The sequence below is a fragment of the Dama dama genome, chromosome 28, assembly GCF_033118175.1.
Source record: "Dama dama isolate Ldn47 chromosome 28, ASM3311817v1, whole genome shotgun sequence".
In the NCBI taxonomy this organism is placed as follows: Eukaryota; Metazoa; Chordata; class Mammalia; order Artiodactyla; family Cervidae; genus Dama; species Dama dama.
The window spans coordinates 13,660,573-13,674,094 of record NC_083708.1 but is presented as its reverse complement, the minus strand read 5'-3'; the positions used below and the strand labels follow the sequence as shown (position 1 = coordinate 13,674,094).

Genomic DNA, 13,522 nt, shown 5'->3' with positions numbered 1-13,522 from the left:
TCAATCTTAGTGAAGGATAATGGGAGTCCTACTTTCTCAGCTAAAAAGGAAGCCACTGCAGAGATTCTGATATTCCCGTGCTGCTGGTTCAAAATGCCCAAATAGGTGAGGAAGGGGGCAAACATATGTGGCAGTTTATACTAAAATCAGGAACAAGGAGACTCAAGACAGTAGGGATGGCAGCAGTAATGAAGAAGACTGGGTTCAGGCAATGGCTAAGAAGATTGACCACCTGGAGGAACACCTAGAGATGACCTTAGGAGGACCTGGAGGTTCAGTATCACATCAGTGACATCCAGCCCACCAAGAGTCCAAGGTCAATCAGACGCTATAGTAAGTGTCAGCCGTTCAGTCATGTCTGACTCTTTGCAACCCCATGGTCAGCTCCCGCCAGGCTCCTCTGTCCATGTAATTCTCCAGGCAAGGGTACTAAAGTGAGTAGCCATTCCCTTCTCCAGGGGATCTTCCTGACCCAGTGATGAAACCCGGGTCTCCTACGTTGCAGGCAGATTCTTTACTGTCTGAGCCACCAAGAAAGCCCAATCAGACACTATGGGATATTTAAAAAGGGCAGGCAGCAGCTAGTCAAGATCAGTGCATAATAGAGTAACACCAAGCTTAACCACAGTAGATTGACAAAGAAGAAACTATAAAGTCTCTTGATTCAAGAACTTTCTGAAGGAGTTGCTCTCAAACTGCTGTATGCATCAGAATAAGCAAGAAAGCTGAAGGTGGCTTTATAGACCCTGAATCTGTGAAGTCAGTAGTCTTGAAGTGAATACTTTTTGCTTAACAAGATCCTCAGATGCTCTGGACACAGACCAAATTTAATAGTCACTTTATTAAATGCTCCCAGAAGCTGTGAGTGCCTAAATATCCAATGCAAAGATCTTCTAAATTGGAATTATTTCACTGTATCTTAAAAAAAACTAGGCTCTTCATTGAACTTGCACTTTTATGAAGTTCTGAGTTAAGTGCATAACGCAAAAAGTTAAATGTGAACCTAGAATAATTGGTTAATGAAAAAATTACCAACAAAAAGAAATAATCAATTTTGGAGTATTAATCATGATTCATTAAGGTTTTTGAATGAAAACAGTGGCAGACTTTATTTTCTTGGGCTCCAAAATCACTGCAGATGGTGACTGTAGCCACAAAATTAAAAGATGCTTGCTCCTTGGAAGAAAAGCTATGACAAATCTAGATAGCATATTAAAACAGCAATATCACTTTGCCAACAAAGATCCATACAGTCAAAGCTATAGTTTTTCCAGTAGTCATGTACAGATGTGAGAGTTGGACCATAAAGAAAGCTGAGTGCCGAAGACCTGATGTTTTTGAACTATGGTGCTGGAGAAGACTCTTAAGAGTCCCTTGGACAGCAAGGCAATCAAACCAGTCAATCCTAAAGGAAGTCAACCCTGAATATTCATTGGAAGGACTGAAGCTGAAGCTCTAATACTTTGGCTACCTGATGCGAAGATCCAACTCACTGGAAAAGACCCTGATGCTGGGAAAAATTGAAGGCAGGAAGAGAAGGGGACGACAGAGGATGAGATGGTTAGACAATATCACCAATTCAGTGGACATGAGTTTGAGCAAACTCCGGGAGCTGATGATGGACAGGGAAGCCTGGTGTGCTGCAGTCTATGGGGCTGCAAAGAATCAGACACAACTAAGTGACTGAACAACAATTAAAGTTTTTATAAATTAAACCTGAGTTTTATTAAACTTTTCTATGGAAGTTTATTATAAATACAAGAAAAACTTGCAAATATTGATAATTTGGGCATGTGGAGAAAGGTTTAAATACAATTAGCATTCTGGTTTGTAATCAGAAGTGTATTATGTAACTGAAATCTTTGCTAAATGTAACTCCTTATAGTAATACAGTTAGATAACTATATAGTTATATAATTAAATATATAAATAGTCATATGCTGCTGCTAAATCACTTCAGTCGTGTCTGACTCTTTGTGACCCCATGGACTGTAGACCACCAGGTTCCTCTGTCCATGGAATTCTCCAAGCAAGAATACTGGAGTGGGTTGCCATTTCCTTCTCCAAAAATAGTCATATATATTTAATTATTCAAATCTATTTTTTAAGGAGGAAGAGGGGGGACTTAAATACCAACCTTGTGCACACATTCAAATCCAAGTGATTGACATCATCTTTATTATCTTTTACAGCAACATCTAAGTCAAATGATTCCTGATCTTGGATAGATCTTCGGCTTTTAGAAGATCTGGAATTTTTCACATTATAAATAACATTAAGCTGCAATAAATAACAAAGGAGCGTAAGTAATAAGTCATTAGCAATAAAGTGGTTTAATTATATATTCTAAAAATTAAGTAATGATTCTCTGGGATAAACTCAACTAAATTTGTAATTTTCAATCTAAAAAAAATTTTAGTTTTACTAGCTAGCAAAGTATCATTATTTACAAATATAATTATAAAAGTTAATAAACAATGATTTTTAAAGTTGAGAAAAGTTGTTAGGGAATATTCAAAATATCATAGATCATCGTGGACAATATTCACAGATATTGTTTTTTTCAAATACTGTAAAACATTCCCACGAGGGAACAAGCTAAACTATTGCCAAGTTTCTTGAAAGCATTCACTAATTTCTAAGCTCTGTTGCCCAGCTGGAGTCATTTTTCACAAACTGGAACTGTTGGTAAGATAAATCAAAATATCTTTATCCAAAAGCCTTGGTGGAACAGAAACCTATTCAACTGCTAAGGCTTCTTTTTGATTATACAATGTTTTTCAAAGATGATGAAATAAATGATGGATTTCAAGTCAACTGGGTCTTAATATCCAAGAAATCTTGCAGTTTATTTCCAAAAAATAGCTTTGCTTTTTATCACTCAAAAGGGGTCAACACCACTGCAAACCTGAGAGTCTTTCTTGCCCTCCTTTTTCCAGAGCACTTTCAAAAACATTAAAGGAAATGTCAATACCTATTTCTGGGTAACCAGCTTTTTTGCCATTTTCTTCTCCATTACAAGAAGTACCTATTGGTCCCTACCTTTTGTTTTCTTCATGTTGATACAGACAAACAACTGGTGAACATTCCGACCAGTAGGTACCAGTAGGTACCAAATTTACTGCTGTGTCCTTAGACCTCATATAAAAATCACTTGACTTTACCTATACAGTAATTTATCTATATTTGGTTTATCAAGAATGAATTTAAACCAATTTGGTGGTTTAAATACGTATAATTTTTCAAGCTTATCTAAAATATCCTGTGTATTTACTTTTGGATTTATTATTCACATCAAAAGATAGCTTGAGAATGAGTATTTTCACATGGTCTTTGTTGGTAAAGACCAATACAAGTTATTTACTCTTTCCTCTTTCTATCCTTTTCATCGAATACTGTTCCTTTTAATTGTGATTTTTTTCCCCTGATTAAAAGAAAACATTTACTGTATTTTGAGTATTGTACAAAATAATCTTCACATTATTTTTAAGTTTCTAAATTATACCTGACCACGTGCCCTAAGCATTGTGTCTTGGCAAAAGCATCTGTTCTCTCAACCAGGATAGTTGTACTGGTTTTTGAAAAAGTATCTTTTCTCTACAACAGTCTTTTTAAAAATTTTTCTCAGGGTTTCCCTGGTCGCTCAGTGGTAAAGAATCCACCTGCTAAGAGTCCACCAGGAGACACGGGTTCAATCCCTGGGTTGGGAAGATCCCCTGGAGAAGGAAATGGCAACCCACTCCAGTATCCCTGGGAAATCCCACACGGACAGAGGAGCCTGGCGGACTACAGTCCATGGGGGTCATAAAAAGAGTCGGACACGACTTAGTAACTAAACAACTTTCTCAGTAAAGCTGTCAGGGTTTGTTTGGTTTGTTTTTTCTAACCAAGTACGTAGTATATAAAAATCATGGGGACTTAGAACCATGTTATTGGGATGCAAAATAGGTTTTAAGTCCCCATGATTTTCATGTATTATTAAGTAAAATAACTTCCATTCAGTATTTTATATACTACCTCCATTTAACTGTATCCCAGTTACACCATAAAGGGTAGATTTCTTTGAATTTTCTTCCTATAGTAGAGCACTGAACATATTATTCTCTCATTGTTTTATTTACAATAATATAAAATTTTACATCAAAGGGACACATTTCCTATCTTCAAGTCAATTACTTATACCATGTTGACCTTCATATTGTTAGATGAATATTAAGAAATGGTAAGTAAAACGCTACATATTTATCAAGTCACAATAGAAACTCTACCAAAAAAATAATAATAATAAAAATAAAAACTAAAAAAAAAGAAATTCTACCCAGCATTATGTCTGAGCTACATTTTCACACACAAAAAAGGTGAGAGCTCCCAACAGTTCGCATGACTCATACTGGAGGATTTTAACCCTCACCTCAAAAAGTATTTAACACTCAAGAAATATTCTTCTGACACATTATCAACTCATAGAATTGCTAGTCCACTCACTAGCTAGTCACAGCTCTAACACTTTTTATTAAAGATAGTGATTTATTTTGCTGTCATAGAAATAAACCTTTAATAATTTTGTCATCTAAGTTCAAGATTTATCAGTGCCTCAAACCAAAGAAGTATTATAGCAAGTCATATTTAACAAAACAAAAAATAAACATTATTAACATACCTGACAAATAGCATATCCAAAACCATTTGCAGAAATATTCACTGCAGTTGGCTGTACTACAGCAAGCTGAATAAAAGTGGGAAAAAAGTAAATATGGCTAAGTGTCCATACCCAGGCCCTCCCAGCCAGCACAGACCAGTTTTCCCTCATCAGGAGCGTGAGCTGTCTGCACTCGAAAGCTCTAACAACTTTACATGGAAAATGCATAGCTAGTAGGAAGTTCAGGGAGCCCAGCTAGGTCTGTGATAACCTAGAGGAGGGAGACTCGTGCGGGGAGAGGCTCAAGAGGGAGGGGATACATGTACACATGTAGCTAATTCACTTCACTGTACAGCAGAAACTTACGTAGCATTGCAAAGCAATTATACTCCAGTAACAAAGTCTTTAAAAAAATTTAATTTAAAAAAAGGACTTCTTTTACACAGGTCACTATGAAGGTCAGTTTTGATGATGATAAATAATAATTACTATGACAAAATTAATACCTTATCTATGTTTTGACAATTAAAAATACTTTTCTGCAAATAATTTCATTGGTATGTAAATATACTGAATTATGGTCAGTGTCTTTAAAAACGTTACTAATTTCTGTTCATGGTTTAAATTACCTTCGGACATATGAAAACTGGATAAACCCAGAGGGATCGGGTAGAGAGGGAGGTGGGAGGGGGGATCGAGATGGGGAATACATGTAAATCCATGGCTGATTCATGTCAATGTATGACAAAAACCACTACAATACTGTAAAGTAATTAGCCTCCAACTAATCAAAATAAATGAAAAAAAAAAGAATCCATAAAATAATAATGATAATTAGCAAGTTTTAAGCAAAATGTTAAGATCACACACTTCTTTTTCTTTTTTTTAAACTGAAGAGAACTGATTATTCCATAAAAAAGAATAGATCGCAGCTTGCCTATTTCTTTGTCTAGACCAATCACTTAGATACACATGTGCTGGTTTTAATTAGCATCATGGAAATTAAGCATTCTGTAGCCTGAAATGTTGTCGTTCAACAAATAAAAAATACATATTCAATAAAGAAAAATACAGTTCAAACAATTACTCTCCATAATGCCTAAATAGACTCTGTGTTTTTTCCTCTACCTGTTTAATCAAAAGCGCACATGAATCAAGTTGCTGCTTCATCTTGTGTGTAAATAGAAGGCTTTACACAATTATTTTTCAAGTCAATAAAATCCTCCTTCCTTCCCCACTCACCTTACTTCCTCCCACAAATGTTAAACAGTAAACAAGTATTTTTCTTTAGACCTGGATCAGGCATGGTAGGAGATTAAAAGCAAGAAGTTGAAAATATAGTCCAGTACTGATACAAGATTAATAAAGTGTATTTTGGGGTATAATTTTTTAAAAAAAGAACTTTACACAGCCCCACAAGTCAAAGGTTATGGGTAAACCAGATAAGAGGGGTGAAGGCAGAAGAAGTGCACGTTAGTGCTATGGAAGCTCTTCTGTAGAGACTGAAGCAAAAAAGACAAGAATGAGAAGTCATCCCTTCCTCCTCAAGCCTCCCTTAGCATCCAAGTCCCTGGCCTTTCTGAGAACACAATGACATGCTATCACTGACCTGGACCAACACTATTCCTTCCTTTTCCTTTGCTATCACCCCTTCTCCCTCAGGTTCTAGTCTTGAAGTTACTGCTTTCCTCCATTACCCTCAACTTCCTGCAAGGTTAGCCAAGGGAATAAAGTTAGGGTCTAGCACAGTCCTTTATCCCATTTTTAAGGAAAAAATTCTACTGCTGGTTCTATCAACTCCTAAGAGGAATGTGGTACAACCAAAAGGAACATGGTCTTTGAAACAACAGGTTCAAATTGTAGCTCTCCTGTTACTAGCAACATGATTGTGGGCAAGTTACTTAAACTCGCTTAGCCTCAGTTTTATAATATGTATAGTGGGGATAAACGTACTTGCTTCTTAGTCTTGGTTTGAAAAGTAAATACAATATAGCACACATAAAGAAATCTGGCACAGGGTCTGCAAAGAGGAGGAGCTCAAAGGGTATTCATTCATCTCCCAATACGACAGGACCCATGTTTTCGCCTTTCCCAAATCTTTGCAAAGTTCTCATCCCCTTCTCCCTTCCCGCACTCAGCAAATGCAACCACAAGAGGGTACTCCTTCCTGTCGGGACACAGCTCTGAGAACAAGTCTTTGTTGAAGTCAACAGAAAGAAAATCATCAGCAGATGGGATCACCTACACAGATATTCAGATAACCACCCCCTTGTCCACACCTCTGCCATCTGGAGAAGAAAGCGGTTCTGTGTGTCAATCACAAACTTCACAGGATTCAGTGAACTGGGCCCCTCCACAGTCACTTGGATATTTGTCTCTTCTACATTCATTAAAGCTGCAAATTCAGATAGGGCCTTCAAGGCCACAATGGTGTCCTGTTGAGGAGATAAAAAGATTTGTGCACATAAGCATATATTAAGGCTTCCAAAGAGTAAATTTCAGTAATGTTTAGGATACCACTACACACTCATCCACCTTTCTTGGGTGAGGAGCTCACCTAGGTCCACCTTTGAATTTGATTGACCTGGATACAGGAAAGACTCAGAATCTGCTGACTAGAGCTGAGATCCTACTGTACCAGATACCACAGGTGGAAAATGGCTACTAAGACAGGGAACTAATTTATCCTATATGAGTATCAGATATGAGGTCTATATCAACAATAGGAAAAAATTAAAATTAATAACAAGTCTTTAAAGTTACTAAACTTTTAAACTGCCATGTAATTTTATGAAGTCATGAAAAAAGGAACCACATTAGTAAATATATATATATTCCATATATATATATATATATATATATATAAAACCAGTCAATCCTAAAGGAAATCAACCCTGAACACTCATTGGGAAGACTAATGCTGACACTGAAGCTCCGGTACTTTGGCCACCTGATGTGAAGAATCGATCCACTGGAAAAGACCCTGATGCTGGGGAAGATCGAGGGCAAAAGGAAAAGAGGGCGGCAGAGGGTGAGGTGGCTGGATGGCATCACCGACTCAATGGACATGAACCTGGGCACACTTCGAGAGATAGTGAGGGACACGGAGGCCTAGCATGCTGCAGTCCATGGGGTCACAAAGGGTCAGACACGACTGAGCAGCTGAACAACAACATGTACATTTAATTTTTTATATAATTAGTTTTGGGCTTCCCTGGTAGCTCAGCTGGTAAAGAATCCGCCTGCAATGCAGGAGACCCTGGTTCAATTCCTGGGTTAGGAAGTTCCCCTGGAGAAGGGATAGGCTACCTACTCCAGTATTTTTGGACTTCCCTTGTGGCTCAGATGGTAAAGAATCTGCCTGCAATGCGGGAGACCTGGGTTCAATCCCTGGGTTGGGAAGATCCCCCGGAGGAGAGCATGGCAACCCACTCCAGTATTCTTGCCTGGAGAATCCCCATGGACAGAGGAGCTTGGTGGGCTACAGTCCATGGGGTTGCAGAGGGTCAGGCATGACAGCACAGAAGAGCAGAATTAGTTTTACCTATATAAAGTTATTTATATAGGTAGATAGCTAAAGAAATTGAAAGCGATCCACACTCACCTGGGTAGATGCAAAACCTCCCAAGCTATTTCTCTGCCTGCTTAGCCACCTCATAATCGGAATTCCCTCAGGAACCTGATGCTGCAAGAAATGTGAGAGCAGCGCATAGGCTGCAACTTCAATATCCAAGGAGCTCGGCTGCCAGGATTCAGACAGTCTGGACACCGATGACACCCAGAATTGCAGGCCTCCTGCAGGAGAAAAGTGGTAACGGTCTGGCCAGTTACAGAAAAATTACACTTGATACCACTGAACATTCCTACACTGGTCCAAGTTCTCCTTGACTAGCATAAAAATACACATATTTCTATACATGTGTAAATTTCTGCCAAGCAAATATATGTATAATCACACACACAAATAAACATGCCTCTTCTTAAACTTATTAAATTTATAAATTTTCATCCTTTTCCTATTACTTATATTTGAGGACATTTTGATGAAAATATTTTCCCAAGAGAAATTCCATATGTCTGGCTCAAGACTAAACAGCTATAAATTTTTTGAAAAAATCATAGTATATTCCAGACCATCCCAAAATATTTTCAGACACGTTGGAAAGAAACGTATTCTGGGAATCTGCCATTAAGCAGCTCTAACATTCTGGGAAACACTCCTTTTTCCATTATCTGAAAGTTAGTGTTATAAGTTCAAAATCCAAGACCCCAGGAAAAAAAATGAGAGACCCTGGCCAGCTCAACAATCTTCCTAGAGATAGTTCTGCTAGCCCCTGGGAGAAACATTCTACTTAGCACCCACTCCCCCTTGTCTCAAATATTACCATTTAGATGATGATTACATTTGAGTGGAAGGTAACACAACTACCACTTAGCCAAGCAGAGAAGCAGAAATGTCAAGGATTACTTCAGCCTCTATGCAATAAACCTTCTAGTCCCCAACACTGCAATAGGTAATAAGGATTTAACCTAAATTACTGCTAACAACCTGGGTTCAATCCCTGGTTTGGGAAGATCCCCTGAAGGAGGAAATGGCAACCAGCTCCAGTATTCTTGCTCGGGAAATCCCATGGACAGAAAATCCTGGGAGAGCTACAGTCCATGGGGTCACCAAGAGTCAGACATGACTGAGGACAAATGCACTGCTGATAATAACACAATATTTTTTACAGTCTCAGAAGCCTCTAAAGCACTTTCCATAATTAGCCTGTTTTGAATTCAAAGAGATTCAAAATCAGTCGACATCACCTAAAATTATTTTTGCCCACCCCATCCCCTTCCACCACACACACACACACACACACACACACACACACACACACGCACACACCCCTGGATCCCTGACTATAGAGGGCATTCGGGAAGTAATAGCACATGTACTTTTTGTCCTACTGTAGCCCACAAGCAGTGCTCATTCCAAAACTGTTAAAAAATCATACACACAGCTTGCTAATGGCATTTCTGACATTTGCATTTCTATTAGCATTTTAATTCACACTTTTGAACACATGGTAAGCCCTGCACATTACCTCATTTAATCCTCATACCAATCCTAAAAGAGGTGTTATTCCCCTCTGACAGATAGGGAAACTGAAGCTCAGAAAGGTAACCGAACCAGAATTTGAGCCCAAGTCTTTCCAAAAACCATAGCCTTAATGATCACTCAAGGCCACAAAACCAGAAATGGCATCAGACAACTCGAAGGGTAACAGACACAAGGCAGAACATGTCTAAAAGAAGGAAACACCCAAAGCATGAAACTCTCTAGAAAACCCTTGGGGAGAGTCACAGCAGGGTGACCATGTCAACCCATTGTGATTTTACCTGCATCGCATTTTCAAGCCATTCAGATGTAAGTGTAATCACCTTCATACCTGGTATACAAAACTTTCTCATGTCATGCACACATTTCATAATGCACGGGGGCTACACGCTTTACCTTCTTGTTCTGATCTCCAAGTCAGCATATCCAAAGCTTCCTTGGCTTTAGGGCTCCTCCCAGATGACAGGGCGTAAGTAACAAGGGCCAGGGTGTAATTGTCGGAAATTCCCCTATCGAATTCAGACTCCAAAAAGTTGATAGACTCCTGCACATCAATATTAGGCTGGAAATAAAAGAATACACATTTTACTATTCAACATAACCTGTCACCACACACATATTTATGTAAAAAGTATTTTCAAACATTCATTCAAAAACAATTTCAGCACCTATTAAGCACCTGACTTTGTCCTAGACAATGGAAATCACCCTGATCACTGACAATTAAAGATCTGCCATGTATTTTGAAAATAACACCACTTTTCAGGTTTTACAAACAAATAAGCACCATTCTGTAGAGGGAATAAAACATAAGAAGTGGTGCTTTTGCCAGTGTTTCTCCCACTGACTATCATGAACTAAGAAGAGGACATAAAATGTATCCTGAGAAAGATACTTCACATATATGATCTAAGGTACTGAAGCTCTAAATTGAGGGGAAAGATTAAATCCTACATGCCTAGTACCAGGCTAGGAAAACTGCAGGATCTTAATATTGAGAATGGCTGCTTTTGATTATTTGCAGTCGGCAATAAGCAGTAAAAGGCATCAATCACTGAGATAGCTCTAGAGCAAAATTAAGCTCATTTGCATAACTTTCCAGGTACATCCATCCTCACCCAGACATCCATGCCCACTTAACATGCTTTTTAGAGTGTGGGTGTAGTTTTTACTTGGGCTTCCCAGGTAACACTAGTAGTAAAGAACCCTCTTGCCAATACAGGAGACATAAGACATGCAGGTTCGATCCCTGGGTGGGGAGATCCCCTGGAGGAGGGCATAGCAACCCACTCCAGTATTCTTGTCTGGAGAATCCTATGGACAGAGAAGACTAACGGGTTATAATCCACGGAGTCACAAAGAGTCAGACATGACTGAAGCTACTTAGCACACACGCCTGTACTTTTTTTAAATTAGTAGACATTATAATTGCTCCAGGGTATTTTAGAAATTTAAAAAAAAAATTCTTTACAATCTAAGTTTGCTAGAACACATTCCCAAATTCTGAAGAATTTTTTGTCCTCTAAAAAATTAACTTTCCAATGATTAAATATGTGTCAACTTATCTTACCAATAACAAGAACACTTAATATTACAAAGCATTTTTAGACTTCTCTTTGTTTACTCAAAAGAGTGGGTTGATATTTTCATTCTCAGCTGTTGGAATGTGTCCACAAATGCAAAGCAAAAGAGTACTCCAATTCAAGACTTCAAATGTGATGGAATATTGCAAAATTCTTTATGTTTCCAGACATGTATTTGACCCATCAAGACCTCCCTTTCTTGTGATTTCCCACCCATTATTTATTAAAGATTAAATACCTGATACTTTTTATATCCCAGGAGAGAAGTCACAATATAAGCTGTAAGAGTTACAGGACTTTTATTGCCACCTTGGAGCTCACTGTGGATCACTCTTCCTGGCTCCCAAAATTCACCGTTGGATTTCTGATGTCCTTTGAGCCAAGTATATGTTCTGTGTAACACATTCTGATCAATGTCTATGTAAGGATCAGCTTCAAGGAAACATCTTAAAACAAAAGCTGACAACCTTGGTGAAAAGGGGGGGAAAATTACATAAAATACACTTTATAAAGTCCTCCAAATTACACCAAGCAAGAAAACACCAACAATAACACTGTTCCCCCATCAAAAGATTCTCCAAAGGGCCAATCACTGAAGAAGGAACAAATGGACAGAAAACCACCACAAGACTCAAAGTAAACGACTCAGCCAGGCAGAGGGTACAGTTTCCCACAAGTGTGGCCGGGAAATTCCAGGTCAGCTCACAAAACAGCAGAGCCGGTAAAGAACCTGGAAATCATCTCATCCCACCTCATTATTTTATAGGCTGAGAATCTGAAACTCAGAGAGAGTTAAATAAATGGTCCAAGGTTATTCACCTGTGGACTGTTCTGGGTATTTTACCTAGGAAGAGCTCATCGCACATTTGGTTCAACCCTAAAGCAATGGATGAAGTATGTTTAGTCCACAATCAAACTGTAGTACTTTTAAGTAGAGCAAATGGATATTTCTATCCTACAGGACAGCAATCAGCAAATTACAGTCTGTGGGCCAATACTGTTTGGGCCAAATACAGCCCGCCATCTCCTTATATGTACCTCTTCCCACCCCTACCCTACACCTAAAACGGTTTTTGTTTTAAGGAGAAGAAGAGAGGGTGAAGGGAAAAAGAAAAAACATGCAACTGAGGTTCTATGTCCTAGCATATTTACTATCTGACCCTTTAAAGAAAAAGTATACCAATCTCTGCTACAGAACACTAAATATTGAGGTGAAAAAGAACATCAAGCAATAAAACACTGAAACCTTTCTATTAATGGATCTATAACCTGACTCATGCCAAAAGAAAATCTGAAGCAGATCTGTTTCATCCTATAAAAGATTTAGTGTGGTAAATATTACTAATATTCAATATGATGCAGTTCTCTTTAACTTTGGGTATGAGAAGAATTCACTTCCAGGCCCCCGTGAAGTTAGGCATAGCCCCAGAATCAGCTCTGATCACGATAAAGTGATAAGAAATCTTGCGGCTGAAGCTTTTAATTGCCAGAGCTGGATATCCCAGCCTTCTGTCCCCAGACTGCAGCAAGCCTGGAGGCTCTGGGTGAGACAGGGAGATTGTGGCTGAAACAAAGGTGCAGAGCCCCCTGGTGACCCATAGTGGAAATGCAGAATGCGCACAACGTTTGCTAATCAACTACTGAGATTTATAAGGTTTTTACCACAGCACACTTTAACTAACTCTACTGATATAATTAGCCTGTTTTTTTCTGAATGTAAACGAAGTTGAAGATAGTTCAAGAAGAGAATAATCATTCAAAATCAGCCACACAGAGCAGCTTTCATTCTGGAGGAAACTCTGAATGTTCATTATTTAACCCCCTCACTGTTTTTTCACAAAAAAATAACCTTAAAGAAACTACACTGACTGTATTACCACAAAATTCATGTTGAATTGTCTCTGATTAAAAAAAAAAAAAAAACTGGACTTCCCCAAGTGGTCCAGTGGTTAAAACTCTGAGCATCCACTGCAGGGAGTACGGGTTCAATCTCTGGTCGGGGAAGTAAGATCCCACATTCCGTACAGTGAGGCCAATAAATAAATAAATAAAGCATTTTTAAAAGTGATCTTTAAAAAAAATCTTAAAAGAACTATGTCCCAATACCCTGTATTTCTAACCAATTTTTCTTGCCAGCTGCACCATCATCATAAAGTATTTTATTGCTGCTTTTCCCACCAAAAAAAAAAAAGAGAG

General features: G+C 38.4%; 1 protein-coding gene across 2 annotated transcripts in view; it reads right to left on the bottom strand.

Moving 5' to 3' along the window:
• Window positions 1–13,522, bottom strand: part of CD109 (CD109 molecule) — a 143,904-nt gene that overhangs the window by 11,874 nt on the left and 118,508 nt on the right. For both annotated transcript variants that reach the window (XM_061131907.1, XM_061131908.1), the window contains exons 25-30: window positions 11,565–11,793; window positions 10,140–10,305; window positions 8,244–8,434; window positions 6,919–7,074; window positions 4,661–4,726; window positions 2,138–2,280 (exon numbers count right to left, since the gene is read on the bottom strand). In XM_061131907.1, the coding sequence (XP_060987890.1) occupies window positions 2,138–2,280; window positions 4,661–4,726; window positions 6,919–7,074; window positions 8,244–8,434; window positions 10,140–10,305; window positions 11,565–11,793 (951 nt within the window). The remainder of the gene's footprint in view (window positions 1–2,137; window positions 2,281–4,660; window positions 4,727–6,918; window positions 7,075–8,243; window positions 8,435–10,139; window positions 10,306–11,564; window positions 11,794–13,522) is intronic.